General features: G+C 40.2%; 1 protein-coding gene across 3 annotated transcripts in view; it reads right to left on the reverse strand.

The window, feature by feature from the left end:
* The window catches only part of CUL1 (cullin 1), a 109,082-nt gene that overhangs the window by 32,727 nt on the left and 49,798 nt on the right, over positions 1 to 26,557 (reverse strand). For all 3 annotated transcript variants that reach the window (XM_051849029.2, XM_051849028.2, XM_051849027.2), the window contains exons 3-7: positions 8,062 to 8,236; positions 6,036 to 6,203; positions 2,069 to 2,119; positions 1,789 to 1,879; positions 985 to 1,148 (exon numbers count right to left, since the gene is read on the reverse strand). In XM_051849029.2, coding sequence (XP_051704989.1) covers positions 985 to 1,148; positions 1,789 to 1,879; positions 2,069 to 2,119; positions 6,036 to 6,203; positions 8,062 to 8,236 — 649 coding nt within the window. The remainder of the gene's footprint in view (positions 1 to 984; positions 1,149 to 1,788; positions 1,880 to 2,068; positions 2,120 to 6,035; positions 6,204 to 8,061; positions 8,237 to 26,557) is intronic.

Genomic DNA, 26,557 nt, shown 5'->3' on the forward strand with positions numbered 1-26,557 from the left:
CTATGAGACAACACATTCAGAACACCACAAACTGGACAGGACTTTATCGCTTATTTTCTCACATCATACAAGAGGAGGCGAGTCTGCAGTCCCTCACCAGGTGCACAGGGAATAAGATCAAAGCAGCCACCAGACCAACAAGACCCAGACTCCCTAGAAATCTAACTCATCTAGTTCAAGGATCAGCAAACTTCCACGTAGGCCAGATCCAGCCTACCACCTTTGTTTTTCTTCTTAAATACAGATGAAGTGGTACTGGAACCCAACCACACCCATTTATTCACAGGATGTTACGTCTGCTTTTGCCTGCAGCACCAAGAGAGACCACATGGCCCACAATGCCTCAAGCATTACTATCCAGTCTCTGGCAAAAAACGTTTGCTGACTCCTGACACAGGTCTTTCCTCAGAGCCCAAGTCCAGGATTCCTGTATTTCTAAGAAAGTGAATACAGAACAAATCTGTTAGAACTTGGTCATATCACTCGGTACAGAAAAGGACTGGAAACCCTGGTTTAATCTTAGGTCTTGTCCCACATGAGAAACAGGATCCTGCTGTGTCAGAGACTACTCCTCTACCTTCAACCTGAAACTGTTATAGATTCTCAGGGAGACATGTTAGAAGAAAGCAAAAACTTACTCACAAATCTGAGAATATTTGTATCTGAAAATGTTCTCACTAACATGGTAAGACCGAGACAACCCTAAGATATTTACGTTCTAGGAAAAATAGTTCAAAACAAAAGTCACACAGCTTTTATATATCTGTAAAACAGCCAGAACTTTCAGGCATGGTCAGCAAACAAATTTATAAAAAGCTCCCTGGAGAATTAGAAGAAGTATTTACACCTGCTGAAGACATGCTAGGACAACAATGCCCAACAAATGACTTGTGTGAAGAAAAGTGCATATGCTATTTTAAACAGTAACTCATCTGAATGGCACATTTTTAGCTTGTCTACTTTAAGTACTATATTTAAGCTTACCTTTTTCATATATTCGGTAACTGGGTTCTGTTGCAAGAATTCAGTACTCTCTCTGGTATAAAATCTTTCTGTGTCAGCCAAAAATTGAGATTCAAAGGATTCTTTATACACTGTTAACGTAGGGCCCTTTGCAAATGCATCATCTTCATTCAGCCCCAATTCCACTAGAAATAAATATGAGCTGCATTTCAATTACCCTATTTTTTGTTGTATTTCACAGAATATACTTAGATAAAAGATTAAGTTAGGCATAAAGGTAAATGTGAATGGCAGAGCATAAGGTAATTATTATTCACTAATAATAAAGTGCATCGCTCAATAGAAGAAAAAAGCCAGGACACACAAAAATAATTGACTCATACCAGGTATCCTTTAGAATTATCATGAAGTACATTTGGAAAACTTCGTATTTCCAAAAGCAATAAAAACCTCTAATTTAAACTTTCAAAGAAATACCATGCTATCCAAGGTTTTAAATACTGTGTTAACTTATCAGTTCCTCAATGTTTCAAGCTGATAGATTTCTATTTATCATTCAGTTCAATAGCATTCTATCATTAGCCAGTAGCTAATTATGAGATCAGAAAACTCAAATGTCTATTTCATTAAAGTTTCTCAAAGGCATAAGGATCAAACAACTTTTAAGAGGGTAAAATCAAGTAAAATATCACCAAATAGGAATTATGAGTACCTCTGTAAATGCTAACAGTCCTGATGATATTAAATGTTTTTTAAATGAATCTGGTATGGCACTGTTGTGACTGTAATTTGACATGAAAACTCCAAATAACTGAAATTATTTACCATAAGACTGTACAACTCCACTAATCAGTCTTGTATTGATGGTTTCACCATTTCTTTCCTTTTCAATCAGTTTTAAGACAGCATTTGTTACCTTTAGAAAGGAAACATGAAATATATTAGAGATTACAGTATTTAATATTTAATATCCCATGTCCCTTAAACATTCAGAGCCATTAACAATGTGAGATAAGGGATACTCTCAAGATGTTCTAAAGGACAGAGGCAGGAAGCTGGCAAAGGATCATAAAAGAGAACACACAAAGTTCTTCAGAGTGGGTACCTGTTTATTCAATGGCCTGAACAGACAATCTCTCCAAGTCACCAATGCAAGCTGGACAGAAAAAAAGAAAAAAAAAAGTGTAAAATGCCTATACTCACTGTTTTCCCAAGACATCTGAAGTCACAGGAAATAACCTGAATACAAGATGTCATCAAAATGTCCAGATTATAACCTGGCAAAAATTTATTACCATGATGAAATCAGACTACTGCACGAGCTAGAACTTCAAAAGGTATCAGCTCACATTTTAAGTTTAAAGGAAATTTTGCATTTAGAGAGACAATTCATACTGGCTTAAAAGACAACAGTGGATTCAATCTATGAATGTGTTCCCTGGATCAAATAATTTTAATATTTGACCTAAAAGAATAAAGATAATTCCATTTATCATCATGGTTTCCTAATAGTCTGCAAAATAAATTATAGACTATAAAAATCTATCAACTTTCAAGTTCTTTTTTGTGGTGATGGTATACAGATGCACACAAATATAAATAACTTTAAATTTTACATACTTCAAATGGATGTGGTTTACTATAGATTATTCAGATTCCTACTTCTCCTCGCATGTGTTTATGCATATGTGACTTCTTTTTAATGAAAACATTCAAAGATGATATGGTTTATTTTATCCATTTCTCTAAACTCCCCACAGGAGTCATGTTAGCAAATTAACTAATAATATAAAACATTCTCTGAAACAGGAATATTAGAATTCATACATGGGTATTATTTGTTGGGAGATTATCCAGTTAAAATGAAATTCAGATTTTTTAACACAAGAATACAAAATGCTGAGAAGTTCATTTAAATATAAACACAATCAGCCTTACTTTTCCCAAATTTAACTAGAGGTGCAACTGGGTTTATATTCATATTGTATTTATGAAAAGGTTATATGCAAATTTAATCTATATAAAGAACTTCAAAGTAGCAATTCTGCTAAAAATGTAAGAAATAACATGAAAGCAATATTAAAGGAAATATTAATAACACATAATATACACTCGAGCCTAACATAACAAGGTAGAATGCGTGGGTTTTGAAGGTAAATTAAAGAAAGGTGAGCCATGACAGACATACTCTAGAAAGTACCCTCTACTTCCTCTGTACTTTCTGTAACTATTGTTAAACATAGTACAGGAGAAGTTAAAAACTAGGGATTTTTAAGAGTCTGTGGTTCAAGAGAAATCTCAGACATGGAAAGCCAAGACACTGTGGCAAAAAATGACCTCAATGAAAGATCTGAGGGAGACCTTGGTGGAAAGAAGAGGCCATCAAAGGAGGTATCTTTCTCTGAAGGGAAGAGAGAACTTCCACTTTGACTATGGCTTTGTCTAAATAAGGTCAGAGTTTGTGAACTCAAGAGGCTTCCATAGCTTTGGCAGCTCCAGACAAGAGTCTTGGGTGATTACTGGCGTCATAAATAAGAGTGACAATTGCTAAATCAACAATGGGAGTCACGGTGTACTTACTCCCCATGTAGGATCTCTGTCCTTAATGTGTTGTACTATGAGCATTAATGGTAAAACTAATCTTCAAATAGTACTTTATACTTGTGTATCTGTGCAAACTGTTGAAATCTTAGTAAATATTAAGTCGATCTGTATATAAAGATAATTTAAAAATGAATCTTAATGAAGAATGAGATAGGAAAGGGCGTGGGAGATGGGATGGTTTGTGGGTGGGAGGGTGGTTATGGGGGCAAGAACTGCTATAATCCAGAAGTTGTACTTTTGACATTTATATTTATTAAGGGCCAGCACTGTGGTGCAGTGGGTTAACGCCCTGGCCTGAAGTGCTGGCATCCCATATGGGTGCAGGTTCAAGACCCGGCTGCTTCACTTCCTATCTAGTTCTCTGTTGTGGCCTAGGAAAGCAGAAGATGGCCCAAGTGCTTGGGCCCCTGTACCCACGTGGGAGACCCGGAGGAAGCTCCTGGCTCCTGGATTCGGATCAGTGCAGTTCTGGCCGTGGCAGCCAAGCCAATTGGGGAGTGAACCAACAGATGGATGACTTCTCTCTTTCTGCCTCTCCTCTAACTCTTTCAAGTAAAATAAATAAATCTTTAAAAAAATTTATATTTATTAAATAAAAGTTTTCTATATAAAAAAGTCTATGGTGGTGTTGTAGGACACACAGGGTGTTTTAGGGCAAGCAGGTTTCCGAGAATAAATCAGTCAAAACCATGCAGGTCCTACACTGAGAGCACTGAGCCTTAAGAAAGGATTTGTACGTGGATAAGAAAAGCCTATTCGTCATTCCACCATGGATACAATTTCAAAGCAACATGTTGTACATGATAAACATACACAACTTCTGCCAACTGAAAAAATGTTTAAAAAGAAATAAAGAAAAAAACGAGTAAAAAACCTCAAAAAAGCTAACCCCAGAAAGTTTAAAAACTTAGTAATGCTGGAACAGGGGTCTGGTATAGTAGTTCCCACTTCGGACACCTTTACCCCACAGGGTGCCAAGGTCCATCCTGGCTTCTCCCCCAGTGTCCTGGGACGCCTATATCCCACAGGGTGCCAGAGTTAACCTCAGCTTCTCTGCTTCTCCCCCAGCGTCCTGGGATGCCTATATCCCAAAGGGTGCCAGGGCCAACCCTGGCTTCTCTGCTTCTCCCCCAGCGTCCTGCTAACTTATACTCTGAGAGGCAGCAGGTGATGGCAAAGTACTCAGGCCCCTGTTGTCCCTTTGGACTGACTTCCAGATCTTGGCTTTGGTTTGGTCTAGCCCTGCCTGCTGTGGGCCTTTGGGGAGTGAACCAGTGGATGGAAGATCTTGTTCTCTCTGTCCTGCCTTTAAAATAAAATGAAAATAAATAAATTAAAAAAAAAAATCTTTAAGGGGCCAGCACTTTGGCTGTGCTGGGAAAGCAGTGGAAGTTGGGCCAAGCACTTGGGCCCCTGCCACCCTTGTAGGAGACCAGGATGGAGTTCTAGGCTCCTGGCTTCGACCGGGCCCGGTCCCGGCTGTTACGGCCATTTGGGGAATGAACCAGCAGATGGAAGAGCTCTGTCTATCTCTCTCCCTCTGTTAACTATGCTTTTCAAGTAAGTAAAATAAATCTTAAAAACAAAAAACAAAAACAAACCCAAAACTCTGTAATACATAACAAAGTACCAGTATGAAGCAGTATCAGCTCTGACACAGACATTGAGCTATATAAACAATAAAAATAAGTCATGATTCTGAGAAGCACTGTTTCTTTTAATCAAATTTTCAAAAGTTAAGCAATAAAATATTGCCACTATGGCAACATTCTTGAATATAGAGATAAGCTTATTATTCAGAATTTGAGACTTTAACAGCATGGTTCAAGGAGGCAGTGTGCTTACTTCACAGAACGCTTTTGCTACTCTCGCTCTGTCCTCCCTTAACGGCCCTGGAACAGTGTTTCTCAGAACTGGGTGTGCCATGACAATCACCCAGAAGGCTGTCAAAACTCGGACGGCCCCGTCTCAAGCATCTAATGAAGTCAGCGCAGGACGAGGCCGCAGGTGCCCGGGTGACGCTGATGTTGCAGGCGTGGCGATCACACTCTGAAAACACCTTTGTTGACTGAGGAAATATCGGAATGTGGGACAGTTCATAGTTTGTTGCGGGTGAGGGTCATTCCTGAGGCCATTAGCTCTGGTAAGGGACCTGACTGGCCCAGGACCATCAGGCCTCAGGACTTCAGCAGAAACAGAGTCCCAGGCAAAACATGATGGTCTGTGAAATGATGGTAGAAGAGACCTTAAACAGCAAACGCAGAGGCATACAAGTTGTGTTTTTAGAACTCCCAATTCACCCACACTTCCACTTTCTTGCTACAAATATTTAAGAGTAATATGTTGATAAAACAAAGACAAACCGTCTACTATTCTGAAACAGACTCATATTTGCTTACATCCCCTTTCTGAAAGGTGATGTATCTTTCTGAAATACACATGTGAAAGGTTTTTAAAGGAAATCTTACTGAATAGATTTCATATATTCCTTTTCGTCCTTCGTCACATTCACGGCGAACCCAATGTCTATTGAGGTAGGCACAAATTCCATTCAACACTTTGCTTGAAAATCGATAATCTTCCCATTGTTGAGTGTAGAATTTCAGTACACTCTCATCCATCAAATCTTCTCCATCCTAAAAATAAGTTAACTCAAACTTTAAGATGACTAATTTGCATTTTAACAAATTAAAGATGAAAGCAAAAACAAACTGATAGCCTTAAAACACATGAATGCATAAGGCTAACCTATTTTGTGTAAAAAACATGCTAATTAACAAATTCAAGAATACAGCAAAAAAATTCTTTCATCAAATTAAACTACAAATGCTTTCATAATAGGTACACACTCAATAAAAAGTATCCTGAACTTTAAAGTATTTCAAGAAAAATCACCTCGATATTTTTCTTGTTAAAAAAAAAATTAACATGCAATTTAATTTAGCAATTTAACCATGAAGCCAATACTATTAAATTGTATCTTCTTCTTTCTTTAAATTTACTTAAAAATTATAAACATTTTGTGTTTTGTGGTAATCTGTTGTGCTTTTGTAAAAATAGTACATTTCTTCTTTAAGGAGACCTCATAAATAAAATGTATATTCACTAAGATTATTTTTATTGAGACTTCCATAGTTTAAAATCACAGACTTTTTGAAGAAAATCAATTTAAATTTTTTATTGGGTATTAATGGCATCTACCAAGTCTCACCCTTTAAAAACTGAGCACTGTACAGCACTACCACGTACATGGGCTGGAGGAAGGCAAGAGAGGTGGGGCCTGCTCTTTGTAGTCAGGGCCTGGCCTAAGCCCCTCAACGCCTCTAGGCTGCAGTGACTTCAAGTGGGCAAAACAAGACTTGAAGCCCCATAAATCTGCAGTACACAAGTGACCATCTAGGTAAAAATCTGATCTTGACACAACCACAGCTTTGTTACTTAAATAATATGAAATAAACTTTAAAATGTAAAGTTAAGGTATTCTCAATAATGGAAATGTGACCTTTTTAAAAATGCAAAGACACCACTGAAGGCATGGCTATCGACACGCTTACACGATCTGCTGTTTTCGTTTCAGAACTGAATTACAGCTTTCACTTTACAAAGCGTGAGAGCAAGACATTAGAAACACCCTTAGGGGAACACGAAAATGATCACTGAATTTGTCACAATTTGTGATCAATTAAGAGTCTGTCAGAAACTGTTTCAGTTTCCAATTAGCTTGTAACAAATAAACAATTTTTCAGCATGGTGAAATTTTTGCACATTATCTGTGTAAATAAAAAAATTTAAAATATATACACAGAAAAGTCCCTGCAAGTTTCCCAGGGTAGAGAGTACAGAGGTCTTCACTCACTCTATATGATATGGTAGCACCAGCTGAAGGAGCCACTGCCCATCCTGTGGCTGGGTGTAAGGCATCACACTGCCTTTGCTACAGGGGAGGAAGACTGAGGAAGAGAAAGGCAGAAGATGAGGGGGAAGACTCCACCACTGCCCACGCACAGGCTCGAAGCAGGAAGCACCATACTCAAGGACATGGACACTTGGAGTGAAACCCAAACTAGTCAAGGGCACGTCACAGCAGTTTGGAAAAATGTGATTACCAAAGTATAAGCAACGTCATCATTATTTATATATCATTTGATAGAGAACACCACATTGGGGTCAAAATAAAACACAGGTAATTGGATATAGAATTACATGCTTTAATTGAAAAAGCTCACCAACTTCTAACAAATACAAACCCATTAAATCCTTTAAGGAAAGTGGTATTATGGTATAAGATTATCAAAACCTTTTAATGTGAACAAATAATAAAACAGTATGTTACAAAGATTCCGTCCTCATGACAGTTAAAAGGCTAGGCAAGATCAAACCACCTTCAGACACATGCTAACATCTAAGTCAACAAACTAACATTTAGGTTAAAATCAATTCACTTTTTTTTTGCATTCTATCACAATTGCTCAGCACAGACATAAAACATCTTACCTTAAGAAGATTTGTCAAGTAATTCTTCAAAAATTCCTTAAGTCGTTTGTATAATTCCAAGCCAACAAACTGAGCTCCTCCAGGTGTCTGCCCCTTTTTTGACTTGGAAGGCGGGCCACCAGCCCCCCGGGCTTGGTTGGACTGGTGCACGCTCGTGCAGTAGTTATAAACATGACTTGGAGGAAAGTTAAGGAAAGTGTGTAGCACAGCTGTTGACAGCAATCACTATGAACACATTTGCTTATATTTCAGTTTCAACAGTCCCAATGTGTCAACCAAAACCTTTAAAAAACTAGGATGGAAAAAGATCCCATTCATACTATCAATGGACACAAAGTCAACAAGTCCGGTTCACAAGGTTGTCTGGAAGCCTAGGGAGAATAGTGGAATGTGCCAGGAGGAATACTGCCCCCTCCTGGCGGGGGGAGGGAAAGAAATAATAATCCAATAATCCAGATCTTGTAGACTGCCTAACGTGACTGAGCTTGTAGAATACTGCTCTGCGTGTGCTAGCGTGAAAAGAACTGGCATAGCATATGCAAAGACACAGGTACAAATGAAAAAGAAAAAGCAATTCCAGTATTTAGGAAAACAGAAAGCTACTCATCACCACAAACTGTTCTGATGTCTGGCTATAAATAACGTTCCCAGAAGTGCACATCATAAATACTTTAGAGTGGCTTACAAATGAATTAAACAAAACCACATTTTGAAGATGAGGGATGAAAAGCAGACAGACAGCAATGGCGCACACGAGAGCCACATTCTCACAGTGGAAGTCACAGATGTCCAAAACTCATCGGGCAACAATAGCAGTGCACGTACTACTGAGAAATACAGCTGCATCTCACAGCAGAGAGGGACGGGGACAGGGATGGGTGAGGCAAAGAACGCCCGCATATTATTTCAACGTTTACATCCTATGAGCTTATCTGCAAACACTAATTGGATAAAATTCACAGAAAGCCAATGACACTGACTTGGAAAGAATGATCCAGAAAATAGAGTAAGAAGCAACAAAACCCAATATTTAGGTACATTAACAAATTTATTATATAAAGATATCTCAAGTCAGCAGGCAAAAGGTTATTTAATAAATAAATATGTAGAATTAGGTAAAGATATTTCAGAACACATTACACATGGATTAAGAAATGGAAACTACAGGGGTGCCAGCACTGTGGCGTAGTGGGTAAGGCCACCGCCTGAAGTGCATCCCATTTGGGCACCGGTTTGAGTCCTGGATGCTCCACTTTGGATCCAGCTCTCTGCTCTATCCTGGGAAAGCAGTGGAAGATGGCCCAAGTCTTTGGGCCCCTGCACCTGCATGGGAGACCTAGAGGAAGCTCCTGGCTCCTGGTTTTAGATCAACCCAGTTCCAGCTGTTGTGGTCAATTGGGAGTGAGCCAGCAGATGGAAGACTTCTCTCTTTCTCTGGCTCTACCTCTCTGTAAGTCTGCCTTTCAAATAAATAAAGAAAAAAGAAAAAAAAAAAAAGAAATGAAAACCATAAAGCTAAGACGACACACAGGAATACAGGAACACTTACCTGTTCAAGTTAGGGAAGCCTTTCCTAATAAGCAAAGGCATACAATTACTCTGAAGTTTTTAATTTATGTACACCAAGAAATACTGTAAACAAAAGGCCACTATCTGCAGTAAATTCAGGTGCAATATAAAAATGGATTGCTAGAGAAACACAGGTAAAATACACTGACAGAAAATCCCAAAGACATTTTTATTAATAGCTGAAAACCTAATAAAATATCCAAACCCTCAATAGTAATCAAAGAACTATGTGTTAAGACAATGAATCGTTTCATGAAATGTTTCCACTCTAAGAGAATAACAGATTATGATAAGGGACTACCTCGTGGCCCAGCTTTGACGAATCTTCCTGCATTCCCACACTTGTCTTATATGCCACCTACAGCCCACCTCAACTTTTTAGGAAATGCACTATTGCAAATTAAAACAAACACCACGCTCTCCCCAGGCCCACCCCTCTTCTTTACCCTGAGCACCTCCACCGTGTGGTAGGTGACATTCCTACGACCATTCTTATTTTACTAGATAAGGATACAGGCAACGCACTCTCCTGTGTGCTGTATGCTTTCATTTGACACAAACTGTCACATGATACCACGCGAGCAATCCACAGCTGTACGTAATATCCTCTACAGCAGATCCTCCAACAAACTTACACATCCTCCTGTCGACTAACCCTGCTAAGCATCATTCCAGCAGGCAGGATCACTGCAGCAGCTTCGCTTCCTGCAGCCCTCATGCAGCAGCCTAATGCCGCGTGTACATGCAGTTCCGGTCACTGGGTGACCAGTGGCTGTGCGGTCCCAGCCGTGCACGGGCCTTCACCACCCACAGCCTCACTCACTCATGTGTACCGTGTGTCACCCCAGGGTCAGTGCACATTCCCTAATTACGGTGGGACTAAGCATCTTAGAAATTTATCATTTTCACTTTCTTTTCTGTATACCACCCACTCATATCCTTCACCGTTAAAAAAAGCTCGCTAAGACATTAACGATGGGAGGGCAAAATGGTACAAACAGTATGGCAATTTCTTATGCAAATTGGGGTATATTCATAGAATGCTACTCAGTAGTTTAAACAATGAACTGATACACACGTCATGAATGAATCTCAAAAACACGGGAAATGTGTAAAGCCAGACATATGAATCCATTTTTACAAACTTCTAGAACAGGTAAAAATAAGGTGGTGACAAAATTCAGAAAAGTTCTTTTGATTTGAAAACTAAATAAAGAACAAAAGGTTCTTGAGGCAACCTGTGTCTTGATTAGGGTGTTGTTTACATGAATATGTGTTAAAAACTTCAAACTGGGGCTGACGCTGTGGCGCAGTGGGTTAACGCCCTGGCCTAAAGTGCTGGCATCCCATATGGGCGCTGGTTCAAGACCTGGCTGCTCCACATCCAATCCAGCTCTCTGCCATGGCCTGGGACAGCAGTGAAAGATGGCCTTAGTCCTTGGGCCCCTGCACCCACATGGGAGACCCGGAGAAGTTCCTGGCCCCTGGCTTCTGATCAGAGAAGCTCTGGCTGTTGCGGCCATTTGGGGAGTGAACCAGAAGACCTCTGCCTCTCTTCTCTCTGTGTCACTCCAACTTTCAAATAAATAAATCTTAAAAAAAAAAACCTTCAAATCATACACTTAAGATCTGTGCATTTTACAGTATATAATTATTGCCTTAACACTTCATTTTAAAAAGGTAAGCAAGTATTTGTACCACATACTAAAAAGAAAGGAAAACTGAGTTGTCCTTTGGACTTGCAGTTAATTTATTGTGAAAATCCATCTCTTGGGGCTGGCTTTGTGACAGAGGGTTAAACCACCATCTGCAATACCAGCATCCCATATGGGTGCAGGTTCAAGTCCCAGCTGCTCCACTTCTGATCCAGCTCCCTGTTAACACGCCTGGGAAGGCAGTGGAAGACGGCCCAAGTACTTGGGTCCCTGGGCACATGTGGTGGACCAAAGCTCTTGGCTGTAGTCTGGCCCAGCCCTAACCATTGTAGCCATTTGTGGAGTGAACTAGTGGATGGAAGACTTTTCTCTGCCTCTTTCTCTCTGTAACTCTACTTTCAAATAAATCTTTATTGTTAGATTCATTTATTTGAGAAGCAGAGTTAACAGAGCTGTGGTGGCTTTATCCACCGTGCCACAGCACCAGCCATTTTTTTTAAAGCTTACTTTCTCACTGAGGTTTCCCATCTATCCAGAATGACCTTGTGCAATGAGGAAAAGTCTTATATTTCTTTGCATAACTAATGTTTCACAAACCATGCACTTTATAAATGGTCTATCCTTTCCTCACTATATGTTTTGCTACTTCTGGAAAACTGTTTCAACTGTTTTCAAATACACTGCCTTATACAATGGCAAAGTTCCCTTTATAAAAAAACTTTCCTGGAATTTCCCTAATATTGTTTTTTTTTTCCATTTAAGATTTATTCATATATTTTGAAAGTCAGAATTAGACAGGGAGAGGAAGAGATAGAGAGGGGGATCTTCCATTATGGTTTACCTACCAAATGGCCACAACAGCCAGACTTGGGTCAGGCTGAAGCCAGGAGCTTCCTCCAGGTCTCCCATGCGGGTGCAGGGGCCCAAGCACTTGGGCCATCTTCTGCTGCTTTCCCAGCCCATTAGCAGGAAGCTGGATGGGAAGTGGAGCAGCTGGGACTCAAACTGGTGCCCATATATCCTCAAACGTAAAGTCTTCAATCCTATGCGGCATCAAAGGTGGTGGCATTACTTGCTATGTCACAGCACTGGCTTCCTTCTAGCCTTTTCAAAGAGCCAGTTTTTAACTGTCATTGTTATCTTTCATTTCTGGACTTTTTCATGGATTTACAGTTGTTCTTTCTTACAAAGTATTGCTGCGGTTGAGAACCGTCATTTCCTCTCTTTGTTCCTTTTTAATATAAGCATTTAAAATACTTACATAAAAATAGTTACTCTACAATTTCTTCTATGCACTGCTTTGGACGCATCATCTAAATCTCATGTTTATATTCATATTTTCCTTATTCTGTGTTACCTTTCCCAACTAGTTCTCTTTTAGGAGTCATTTACATTGTTTAATTTCTATCGTGTATTTTTTACCCTCATAGAATTTCATTTTTAAATAAAACCAGAACACACTCTACCTGTGCCTGAAAAGGCCGTTCCTTTCTGGGGACAGGGACTCCCTGGGAAAGCTGGCCAATCCTTTCAAATACTCTATTCTCACCGATTGGTCTTCTGTATTCTTACTGACTACTGAGAAATTTACCCAATCCAAGAATGATTTGTGTCGCTCCCCCTCTCGCAGAGGAATGACACCGGACCCTGCGCTGTTCTTCCCCGGCCCTTCCCAGGTTTGCAGCCGCTCCCCGGCTTTCTCGGAGAGGCGGCACTAGCGAGCTCTCTCAGGGGGGCGCGGCCGCGCATGTTGTCTCTCACCCCCTTTTAAGGGGTTGGGTCAGGAATCAGCTATTTAATGAAACAGCTGTGGAAGACTTGTTTACTCTCTCAGCGCCATATGATGGCAGATCAGATGCATAGAGTTAGTCTTAATAGTCTCAGTGGTCTAGTCTAGTCTCGGTAGTCTCAGTACTTATTTCGCCACGTTGCGGGAGACGGGGCCCTGCTCCCCACAGATTTGGTCATTTAAAAAATAATTCTTTGCAGTGTTATATATTTTTAAATTTTCTTTTCAAATCGATTCAAGAGAAAGACAGCAAGAGGGAGAGGCCCCGACTGCTGGCTACAGCTGGTGCTTGGCCAGACAACTTACTGTATCTGATAACACAGCAGTGTTCGGTTGTGGTTGAAATTGTCCCCCAGACGTCTTCCTTCCATGCTTTCATTCTGAAGCTTTCTGCTTCTGTGTTTTCGTATATCTACTGGAAGTTACAACAGCAAGGGAAAAAAAGTCTGCCAGTCTCTACGGGCAAGTTTGGTTTCTCAATAAACTGTCTTACACTGCTACTCGGCTCAGGTCCCAACATCCCATTTTGTACTTTCTATCTCAGTTCTGTTTCTATGCAGTGACGTGGTAACGGATGCACCTGCTGCATCCCCGTTCCCGTCTGACACTGAAGCTACACTCTGTGTTCCTGGAACGGTACCTTACAACGTGACGGGCACACCTCACCGCTGCCGGTTCTCACACTCTCGGCCACTATCTCCTCACACATCTCTGCTCCCTCATGTCCTCCCAGCTCTCCCACTGCGTGAATGCTGGACATTTTCACATTATTCTCATACCTAACGTCTTCAATCATTTTTCATCACTTTATCTTCATCCAAACTTCCTATTTTTAAGAATCTAGTATGTACTTAACATTTTTTAAAAAAGATTATTTATTTGAAAGTCAGAGTTACAAAGAGATACAGACACACAGGGAAGTCTCCTATTTGCTGGTTCACTCCCCAGATGGCCACAACGGTGGGAGCTGCTAAACCAATCTGAAGTCAGGAGCCAAGAGCTTCTGCCAGGTCTCCTACACAGGTGCAGGGGGCCCAAGGACTTGGGCCATCTTCGACTACTTTCCCAGGCCAACAGCAGAGAGCTGGATCAGAAGAGGAGCAGCCGGGACTAGAACTGGCGTCCATATGGGATGCTGGCGCTTCATGTTGGGGCTTTAACCCACTGCACTACAGTGCCGGCCCCCTAGTTTTTCTTAATCTGCCATCTGGTTAAGTAACTTTCAGCTGTGCTGTTTGTAGTTTAATTTTAATTACTAAATTTTACATTCATAGAACCTGTCTTTTTAAAAATCTTATTTTCTATAGTGTTTTATTCCTTCATATCTTTTATTCTTTTATGTCACTTCTTTTGAACTTACAGGCTCTCTATAGATCCTCTTATTTGAAGTTCTCGATGGTCTAATTCTGTTGTAGGAATAAATTTTTAAAAACACTAACTGAAAATCCAGGTTATTTCCATCAGGTTATGTTTAGTTATCAAAGTAAAATCAAAGTAAAATCATTATTTGAAGATTCCAGTGATACAAATTTGGCAACTACAAAAAAAAATAAAACATTTCCCATAAAGAAAAGTTTGAATTGTGAGGGGACTTCAAAAAGCTCATGGAAAAATGAAATTAAAAGAGGACACTCACTTTCCATGAAACTGCTGAAGACTTCAGATTTAGATACCAACTCTCCCCTATATGACCTCCGCCTCCACTTCTCTGCTTTACTTCTCCACTAACTAGGCAACTACTAGCTCATGGCCTGTGGCGCCTACGACCAACGAGCCACCATTTTTACCCGATTCATAACTTCCGTGTTGACTTTTTCACGGTGGCCTCTCCTGCGCTTTCTAACTTGAGCTCATTTTTGGTGGGACTTCCACATTAATTACTTGGGGAAATCCTCAAATAAGCTGATAAAACCAACTCAAACCCTCAACATCACGAGGTGACAGTCTCCAAACAGACTCTCCCTAGCCTTTCCACACCTAGAACTCAGCGTTGATACTTTCCTAGTTGCCCCCTGGGAGAGCAGGTCATGAGTATTACTATTTTTTCAGTTTACCTTTTCACTAAAGACTACTTGGGTTTCCCAGTCTTCTGGATTTCCATGGCAACATCACCTTCCAGCCCCTCCTCACTAGGCCCAAGACTTCGTATCCTGCCAGAACCCTCATGCTGCCACCCAGAGGCTCGTACCTGTCAGTGCTTCGTTGTGCCTTGCCAGCCAAACATTTATATTTTGCTGTACAATTCACCCAGCAACCAGTTCTAGAGGATTGGTTCCAGGACTGCTTAGGTTACCTAGTTTCAGTCTGACTTCTGTTTCCTGGTAATATTACTTTCCAGCTATTAAGTTAATAAAGGCTTTTAAAAAACCATTAGGTGGCCGGCGCCGTGCTCAATAGGCTAATCCTCCGCCTTGTGGCGCCAGCACACGGGGTTCTAGTCCCAGTCGGGGCGCCGGAATCTGTCCCGGTTGCCCCTCTTCCAGGCCAGCTCTCTGCTGTGGCCAGGGAGTGCAGTGGAGGATGGCCCAAGTGCTTGGGCCCTGCACCCCATGGGAGACCAGGAGAAGCACCTGGTTCCTGCCTTCGGATCAGCGCGGTGCACCGGCCGCAGCGGCCATTGGAGGGTGAACCAACGACAAAAGGAAGACCTTTCTCTCTGTCTCTCTCTCTCACTGTCCACTCTGCCTGTAAAAAAAAAAAAAAAAAAAAAAAAAAAAAACAAAACACCACCATTAGGGGCTGGTGCCGTGGCATAGCAGCAGCGCTGGCATCCCATATGGGTGCTGGTTTAAGTCCTGGCTGCTCCACTTCCAACCCAGCTCCCTGTTAACGTGCTTGGGAAAAAAGAGGAGGATGGCCCAAATGCTTGGGTCCCTGCACCCAGGTGTGAGACCAGAAGAAGCTCCTGGCTTTGGATCGGCTCAGCCCCAGCCGTGGTGGCCACTTGGGAGCGAAGCAGCAGATGGAAACTCGATCTCTAACTCTGCCTTTCAAATAAAATAAATAAATCTTAAAAACAAAACAAGTGAACCCAACGGTAGCTAAGTGCAGGAAAACAGGAGCTCCTGTACACTGAAGGCCGGACAGCACACACGATCACAACGTTCCTGGAGTGCAGTTAGAGCCTTTATCATAGAAAACCATCACCGGAGCACACAAGACTTAGCTAATACTGCTCATAATGACAAAACATCTAGCAATCTAACAGAGAATGAGTTACATCCACGGTAGGATTCACCTGTGTATACAGTTTACAGCTTCTAACTTCACAGAATACACAGCAGTTAAAAAGACTGAAGTGTATTTTTCAAGCTCCCACTACTACACCACCAACCTTTGCTTTAAGGACCAGTAAGACCAAAAATACTGCCACTTATAATGACATGCATTCCTGTCAGGTGGAATTTTTACTTTTAGTTACTGCAAGGTTATTGGTTTCAGACTTAAACAGATTCATTGTAACATTCTTACAAGAACATAAGGAAAAGGCAATGTGATTAAGATCTTGCTAAAATGTTTTTGCAGGGAGTCTAATCCTTCTGAATCACTGACTTGTTAAAGGTGCTGTCTGCCCTCTGAGCCACTAAGTGTGTGAGCACTTTTCAGTAGTGGTCTGAAATGGATCACAGGATTTTCTTCTAATCTCTTCCTTCCACATTAGCAAATTTTTAATGTTTTTTCCTTTCAGGGCAGATTGTTCAAGTATTTCTTATACGGTTTGCTAACAGAACAACGTTGCACTCTAGTGTGTACAGGGACAGATAATGACAAATGTGTTATGATCATTACCAATACTTGGCCAGCTACTGTGCTGTGCCACCGACTCTAGCATGTGCCTCAATCAATGCACCATGTGGTACAACCACAGACCACATTGGAAAAGTTGTTAAAAAGGACAGTGCTCCTAGGCCAGCGCTGTGGCACAGCTGGGTTAAGCTGCAGCCTGTAGTGCTAGCATCTCATGTGGGTGCTGGTTTGGGTCCCAGCTGCTCCACTTCCGATCTAGCTCCCTACTAATGCGCCTGGGAAAGCCAGTGGAGGTTACACACCTGGGAGACCCGAACAAGCTCCTGGCTCCAGCCCAGCCCTGGTGGTTACGGCCATTTGGGGACTAAATCAGCAGATGGAAGATCTCCCTATTCCTCCTCCTCTCTCGGTAACTAAGATTTTTTTTTTTTTTTAATTTGAAAAAGCGATCATGGATCATGCCCCTTTGCCCATGTAGGTAAAAGGCTGGGTGTGTTCAGACACAGATAGCAGTTCCTGCTGGAAAGCAGAGCTGTGAGTCCTAAAGAACTGGCCACAGAATCCTCCTTCCCACCTGGTGCTCTTGGGGAGCAAAGTCCAGGGCACAGACACGCCCTTCTCCCCACCACGTCTTTCTCCTCCAAGGCACATGCAAGGGGTCCAACAGAACAGACTGAAAGGCATAATTTTGACGGAAAGAAAATCTCTAAAAGCCATTTTAAAGTTTTTGTTCAAAGTTTAACTCCACATTCATTCCAAAACTAGCATCATCCCTCACTATTATCCAATCATGGAAAGCAGTGGATAATAATGGATACATTTCTTGTTTACTAAAGTTCAGGTTTTCTTCTATTGGCTTATATCTAGTTAAAGAGATAAAATAATGCAACAAAAATAATAAAGTGAGTGCTACTATTCACCCCTTCCTACTTGTAGCAACAACCATTTCTAATGATTTCTGGACTTAGTTCTTTTTCAGGTAGATAGGTACACAGCTTTAAATCATATGTCTGTATTTTTGACTTGTCAATGTTTGCATAAGTTACTGAATTTCTGCTAACAGAAAATACCTTGTCTCTACCCTCTACTTCCAGTCAAATCTTTATCATTAAGGGTCACCTTTGCAACTTTAGCTATACTTAATCCATGGTTCTGAATCTCATATCAAGGTATTTAAATACATTTCTGGCTATAAACTATAAACTCCTAGAAACAACTACCCTTGGATACCAAAAAACACCAAAAGGCAGCCTACACTGAAGGGTAGCCTAGCATTGGAAGAGAGGCAACAGCATGGCAGCGCCACAGCTCACTAGGCTAATCCTCCGCCTATGGCGCCAGCACCCGGGGTTCTAATCCCGGTCAGGGCGCCAGATTCTGTCCCAAAAAAGAAAGGCAACAGCATGACTGAACATCTGTGATGTAAGAAGAAACAAAAATAAGATCTACTCAGAAGAGGAAAAGACAGAGATCACGTGGGGGTTCACCCAAATGCTGGAATTAGGAGACTAGGATTTTAAAACAACTCAAGGATATAAAAGAAGATAAGTTCACAATAAATGAAAATTAACTGCAGCAAAAAAAAAATAGAAATCAGGTAAAAGAACTAAATAAAAACTAAAAATTCTAGAACTGAAATACACAAAATTTAGAATTATTGGATGGCTTTGACAGCAAATGGAGGCAAGAGTCACACATTCTAGGACACACAAACAGATATGATTAATTCTAGAGAGAAAAAAAAGCAACTGGACATCAAAGGGGCTAAAGCAGACAGGAAAGAATTCCATGTAAAATCTAAGAAAAGAATTCAAATGATCACTAACTACTCCTCAAAAACTATAAAGGTCAGTAGAACAACATCTTTAAATGCTTGAAGAAAAAAAAAAACCTTATAAATCCAAAATTCTAAATCCAGTGAAAATATCCTTTAAAAATTAAGGCAAAAATAAACATTTTTTTTCAGATAAAACAACTAAGGGAACTCACACAGGCCAGACCTGCATTTCAGGCTGGAGGGAACTGACACCACACAGAACCCTACATCTGTAGGAGAAAGGAATGGAGAGCATCAGGAAGATCTGGGTGTACACCAAAGACTGTTCTTAATTTTTTTAAAATATAAAGGAAAGTTTCAAACAAAAATTTGTAACACTGACTTTGATTTTTTTTGATAAGTTTTAAAACATATTGCCCCTCTTCCAAGCCAGCTCTCTGCTGTGGCCCGGGAGTGCAGTGGAGGATGGCCCAAGTGCTCGGACCCTGCACCCCATGGGAGACCAGGATAAGTGCCTGGCTCCTGCCATGGGATCAGCGCAGTGCGCCGGCCGCAGTGCGCTGGCCGCGGCGGCCATTGGAGGGTGAACCAATGGCAAAGGAGGACCTTTCTCTCTGTCTCTCTCTCTCTCACTGTCCACTCTGCCTGTTAAAAAAACAAAAAAACAAAGCAAACAAAACACAAAAAAAAACAAACCAAACAAACAAGTAAAGAGGGATGTAGTAGTAAATAGATCTATACAAGGGCATATTTAAAAGCTCATGCAAAGTGGAACTGAAAGTTTATTTTGGTGCAAGAAAATTTTTAAATTTATCCACTTTCTTCAAAATACCCATTTTCCATACTCTTTTAAGACCTCTCATATACATGGATTTTAGCCTTTTTGTGATTAAACTTATTTTTTCATTGTTTTCCATGAACTTTGTGAACTACCCTTATACAACTAAAATGTTGCTATATTTCCTGTGACGTTATACAATAAGGACTCTAAGTGGTAAGTTAAGAAAGGAAAAAATGGTGTCCAGGTGTGCACCGTGTTAACAATGGGCTGCATACAAAACAGCAGTCCCATAAACCTATCACCTATGACACTGACGTATGCTGGCGCAACGATGAAATTGTCTAATGACACGTTTCTCAGACTTATCTTCATCACTAAGTGATGTGTGACTGTATGTTATAATCCCTAGAGCAATCTCATGCTCTCACATACAGTCATTCTGCAGAGTGAGCTAAAGCTAAAAGTCATAGATATACTAAAACAGAATTCTATACAATTTCAAATAATCTAAAAGAGATGAAGGCAAAAAACAAAAAGCTTTAAGAGGAAAAAGAAATGATAGCCTTAAAACGCACCTGTTAATATAATAAATGTTAATGGGCTACAATCATAATCAAAGGTACAGATGGTCAGCATGGACCAACAAGACTATGGCCATCTATATTTAAATTGTATCTCGTATCATTAAACACATTTACAGGCTGAAAGTAAATGAACGCAGATACCAAGAAGGCTCTAACTGTAAGACAACAAAATGTTACCAGTCACAGGAGGACATTCCAATATAACAGAAATGTCAAGTTATTAAACAATTGTGTTTATTTTCTTAAAAACCGAGCTTCAAAATTCATGAAACAAAATGTGACAATACAAAAAGGAGGACATAATTTCACAATCAGATTGAGATTTTCAACATCTCTCTGCAAAGATGAAAGGGGAGGGATCACTCAAGACATTGATTATCTGATAACACCATCATTAACCTTCACTTAATGGACAGTCATGGCATTCTACACTCAGCGGCATGCGGAGAAACCGGCTCCTTGAAAGAAAAACAGACTAGAGGTGGCAACAACAACAACAAAAAAAAAACCTGACTTACAGACTCAAGTCTCACTGTGGCGGACTGCAAGCTACCAACAGGACATTTATGAACAGGTAGTCGGGCAAAGATGTGCAAAATTCTCTCCCAGAAGCTGGCATGATTTCACTCCAGAAAAACGTTGTCCAAACCTAATCAACTGAAGACGGCATGTACTTTTCAAGAATACGTACGTAGTACATTCACCAAGATAGGCCACTGAAAAAGCCATCATACATTTAAAAGGGCAGAGATTTGTTCTGAGACCAAAATGGAATTAGTTAGGAATCAGCAACAATGAACTAGGTAGAAAATCCCAAGTATTTTTATATTAAACAACACATTTCAATGTAACTCAAGGGTCAAAGAGACAAAAAGGAAAATTATAAAACATTTTGAACCAAAGAAACGGAAAACACAATATTAAAATTGGTGGAATGAAGCTAAAAATCCTTATATATATGCCTTCAATTACTTGTATCAGAAAGAAGGTAGATTGATTTAGTATTGTTAGACTGGCAAATTTCCCCCAGTTGATCTACGGATTCAATACAATCCCTATCAGAATTGCAATTAGCTTTTTTACAGGAACTGACAAAGTGATTCTGAAATTCCTATGAAATTTCCAGAGACCCTTAAATCCCCCTAGCAATCCTGGCAATAAACAGGTTGTAGGATTCACATGTCAGGAATTCAAAACTCACTACAAAACTATAGTGATTCAGACAGTGAGGTACTGATAAATCAATGGAAAAGGACTAAGAATCCAGAAATAAACCCACGTGTCTGTGGACAACTGATCTGACAAGGGTGCCAAGACTATTCAACTGACAAAAAATGGGATTTTCAACAAATGATACAAGGACAACAGGATAGCTACATACAAAATATTGTCAGATACCTATTAACTCTATAGATCAAAGACTTAAATTTAAAAGCTGAAACCATAAAATTCTTAGAAGAAGGCATGCCTCTGGAACCTCAGAATTGACAAGGGACTCTTAAAATGACACCAAAAGTATAAATAGCCAAAAGGAAAAAAATAAATTAGACTTGTTCAAACTTAAATTCTGAGGGCCTGTACTGTGACACAGAGGGTTAAGATGCTGCCTGTGACGCCAGCATTTTAGAGTACTGGTTTGAATCCCAGCTGCTCCACTTCTGATCCAGCTCCCTGCCAATGTGCCCGGGAAACCAGCAGAGGATGGCCCAAGTACTTGGGCCTTGCCACCCACATGGGGAGACCAATCTTGGCTCCTGGCTTCCGCATGGCCCAGCCATGGCTGTTGCAGCCACCTGGAGAGTGAACCAGTGGAAAGAATATCTCTTTCTCTCCTTCTCTGTCAGTCAGCCTTTCAAATAAAAGTAAGAAAACAGAGGTGTGTGTGTGTCTGTGTGTGTGTGTTAAAGAACACCATCAAGAAAGTGAAAAGACAACCCATTTGGAATCAAAGAAAATATTTCTAAGTCATATATCTGATAAGGGATTTGTATCTACAATATAAAAAAGAACTCTTACAACTCAATAACTTAAAAAAATGACCCCATTAAAAGGTGGACAAAATCATCTCTCCAAGAAAGATATACAGATGGCCAAGGAACATATCAAAAGATGCTTAGTCAATAGAGAAATGCAAACCAAAACCACAGTGAGATACTACTTCACACCAGGGTGGCTAGAATCATAAATTATATAACAACTGTCAGCTAGGATGTGGAGAAACTGGAAACTTCATATACTACTGGTGGGAAGGTAAAGTGATGTAGCCACTTTGGAAAATAATCTGACAATTCAGATTATTTTCAGCTAAACAGAGCCATCATCCAACCCAGAAACTATACTCCTAATTATTAACTCAAGAGAAATAAAAATCTATGTCCACAAAGAAACTTGGACACAAATGCTTATGGCAATATTATGTGTAGTGGTCACAAGGTGGAAATAATCCAAATATCAACAGATGACTGGATAAACAAAATGTGTCATATCCATAAGAGGGATTATTGGACCATAAAAATGAGTTAAGTATTAATATATGCTACACATGGACAAAGTCTGAAAACGCTATGCCAAGTGTTAGGTAGAAAGGCAGTCACAAGAGACCACGTGTATTAGTCTGCTCAGACTGCTATGACAAAAGAACACAGATGGATGGCTTAAAAATTGAACTTATTTCCTCGATTTTGGAGGCTAGAAGTCCATGAGCAAGGTGGTGTTGGGGTTAATTTCTGGTGAAGACTTGCCTGGCTTGCAGTCGCCCTCTTGTCCTCACATGGCTTTCCCTCTATGTGCACCCTCTGATGTCTCTTTCTCTTCCTATAAATCTTACCAGAGTAAGGTTTTACTGTATGACCTCATTTAACCTTAACTGATAATCCAAAGGGCCCACTTCCAAATCCCATTACCACACTGGGGACTGGTGACTCAACATATGAACTGAGGGACACAATTCAGTTCATAACACCACATATTATGTAATACTTACATGAAAATTTCAAAACACACACATTTATAGAGATAGAAAGTAGATTAATAGGGAGTAGAGAAGAAAAAGAATGGTAGCTAAGAGGTACAGGTTTCTTTTTGAGATGAAAATATTCTAAAATTGTGGATGGTCAGATGCATTTGCAAAATACACTAAATACTACTGAAATTTATATTTTAAGCAGGTATATTGTATGCCATGTGAATTACATTTCAATAAGGCTGTTATTTTTTTATAAAAATTCAATGCAATTACAATCATACTCCACAACTTTGAGTAGAAATGTACAGGCTAAATATAAGTATACAGAAAAATGCAAAGAATCGTGATAATCAGAGGAAAAGAGAACAAAGTGGCGAGATTTACACTATCTTCGAGTTTTCACAATGCCAGAGTAATCAAGACACCTTTCTTTCCATTTCTCCCTTTCTCTGTAACTCTACTTCTCAAATAAATTAAAAAACTAAAAGAAAACCCACAGAGAAACTACATGCCCAATTTTCAAGAAAAAAATTTAATAAGACATTATAAAAAATGAAAACATAACCAATATCCCAAATGAATATAGTTGCAAAAAAACCCAAGAAGTAAAATTTTTCATTCCATTAAGATCAGCATATTAAACAGAATCCTGGAAACGGAACCATGCTTCTATTGTCATTTAATTTTAACAAAGGCACTAAAGTAACCCACTGGGGCAAGCAATGATGCTGGAATAACTGAATAGACAGGTATAGGAAAAATAAGTTCAAGCCCTACCTCATTCCCCCTCTCCACAAAAGCTAACTCTAGATGGATCACAGGATCTAAAAGTGAAAACGCAAATCATAAAGCTTTAAGAGAAAAATACAGAATATCTTTGCGACTTAGGCAAAGACTTGTTGGGTCACAGGAAGCAGTGATAGTAAGAAAAATAAATTAGGTTTCCTCAAAATAAAAAACATCTACTCACCCAGATATGCCATTAAGAAAATGATTAGCAAGCTTCAAACTTTGAGAAAATATTAGCAAAATATATGTGGTAAAACACTGATATTTAAGACATTTATAAATAAAATCCTCTATGACGAAATAAGTCAAGTATTCCATAAGTGGAGTAAGAGTTGGAGACTTCACAGAAGAAGACATACACATGGTCACCCAGCAGGTGAAAGGCACTCCCAGGAGGCAGTCCTCACGGGTAGTAAGACACCCTGACAACAGGATCAACCTGAATCCAGGACGATTCAGGAGATGCACACCACCTTCACTGCCAGTTAGTTTTGTTAGCTTTAATCAAGTAACTGCGTGGGGAAATGTTTGCAGCTAAGGAAAAAGCAGATTGTTAATGTACATGAGTAAATGTCTAACAGAAATTTGGCCAAAGGCCCCAGAACTTGCTCATGTCTCACTGGTGTGAGGCCCGAGGGAAGAGCACCATTCAGGGGGCCCGTGTTTAATTTATCAGTTAAGATGCTAGCTGGGATGTCCACATCCTATAGTTGGGTGGCTAGGTTTGAGTCCAGGCTCTCTCCCAATTCCATCTTCCTACACACACACACACCCCTTGGGAGGCCGAAGGTGATGGCTCAAGTAGTTGGGTACTTGCCATTAACATGCAAGACCTGGACTGAATTCTGAACTCCTGGCTTAACGTGGCCAATCCCCAGCCATTGTGCTACTTGGGGAACGAACCAGCAGATGGGAACTCTGTCTCAAAAAAAAAAAAAAAAAAGGTTGGGGGCAAAGTACCATTCTAATAATTCAAGTGCACCATCTGGAAGGAGAGAATCACCCTCGTCCACAGAAGGACTTTTAAACAGATGTATTCTTGAATTACTGGGAGTGGCTTCTTCCTACAGAGCGAGCCCAAAGGGGCCCTATGAGGAAAGTGCGAGGCACTGCTCTTAATGAACCCAGCTCATTCTGCTGCTCACTTACCATCTGCTGTCCCAACACATGCACAGACTGTTAATAAACCACATACTTCAGACAAGTATAAAAAGTAAATATGATGAATATTTAGAAGAATAATGCTCACCTCTAAAGTTACTCTCAAAGTAAAAAAATTAGAATATGAATAAAAGTTAAACACAGGAGTTAAAAAAAAGAAAATAAGGAAAAAACACCAGGGAAAAAACTAAAAATACCAAAAGCAATAAAATAAAGCTTTATCCAGCAGACAATGAGTTAGCTGGTTTTTAACTAAGACAGAGTCTAGCAACTGCTCCCCCCCCCCCCAACACACACATTTTAACTTGTAAAACTTCGACCTTCTTTTCCAAAGGTTACACAAAAGAGTTTTTCTGGCAAGAAAGCGGAAGGGTTCTAAGCAGGTATGTGCCTGTGTCTTCTACTGCAGGCAAGTGTTAAGTATGTAAGGGAGTGTCTACAACCAATTCTTTGTCACCCTGGACTGTTTATCAAGGTGTTCTTCATGACTGGTAGGGACAAGTCACCACGTAAGGGTCCTGTCAGAGTCAAAGCTGTCAGACTCTAGCTTTGCAGCAGAGCTCACTGGGCACCTGTCCTGCACCAGGTGCTATGCAAGTTCAAGTTTGCAGGAGAAACTGCCTTCATGGAGCTGACCCCCAACACAACTAGCTGTCGTACAAGGTGAGCAGAAGGGGACAGGTCTTCTCAACAGACTGTAAACATCTCATGAACAGGGAGACGTCTCTGTCACCCCAAAGTACAATGTCTTATCTCTGAAGCAGGTACATCCACCAAATCAATTCTCAACTTTTAGTTATTACCAAACACCGACTATTTCCATTTCCTAAAAGTCAATTTGCTTAAGGAAGCAAAATCAAACAGAACAGAACCCCTTAGTACTAGCTCTTTCCCAAATGTATCTTAACCTCTTTTAAGTGACTGGAAAAACTTAGAAGTTGTATTAAAAATAATTCCTGTCCTTCCTCATCAACAAGTTTATAAAATGGCAACAGCAGCAGGCCACGTATCACCCAATACCAGCCTGGAAAGTCATAAAATAAAGTTCTCCCCAGCGTGTGATTAGGTGCATTTCTGAAAAGGAATATTCCATATAAAGGAAATAAATTCCCATCTTAAAAGCATACCTCAAAATCAAAGACTACTTGCAATTGTTTGTGCTAAACTATAAAATTTGTTTAAAAATGTTCAAAGTGTTCTGTGCACATTTACCATGAAACAAATTTAAGAGAAAAAAAATCTGATAAAATTTATACTAATGAAAACAAAAAAATCATTTCTTAAGGGAACTACACCAGAAGCTGGTAATTTCTGTGGGTTCTCACTTAAAGATGATACCATTTCTCAATCATAAAACCCATTTTTAGTACCAGGTCGGCAGTCAAAGGTAGAATTTTGCAAGTGCCTATAATTAACATTTACATTTGTAATGAGGAGAACCAGTAAATTTATATTTTAAAATGCATGCTCTATACTGAAAATCCAAAAGGCACAGACCATTTTTAAAAAGTCATGTGCCGGCGCCACAGCTCACTAGGCTAATCTTCCGCCTTGCGGTGTCAGCACACCGGGTTCTAGTCCCGGTCGGGGCGCCGGATTCTGTCCCGGTTGCCCCTCTTCCTGGCCACAGCAGAGAGCTGGCCTGGGAGTGCAGTGGAGGATGGCCCAAGTGCTTGGGC

The sequence above is a fragment of the Oryctolagus cuniculus genome, chromosome 3 (genome assembly GCF_964237555.1).
Source record: "Oryctolagus cuniculus chromosome 3, mOryCun1.1, whole genome shotgun sequence".
NCBI lineage: Eukaryota > Metazoa > Chordata > Mammalia > Lagomorpha > Leporidae > Oryctolagus > Oryctolagus cuniculus.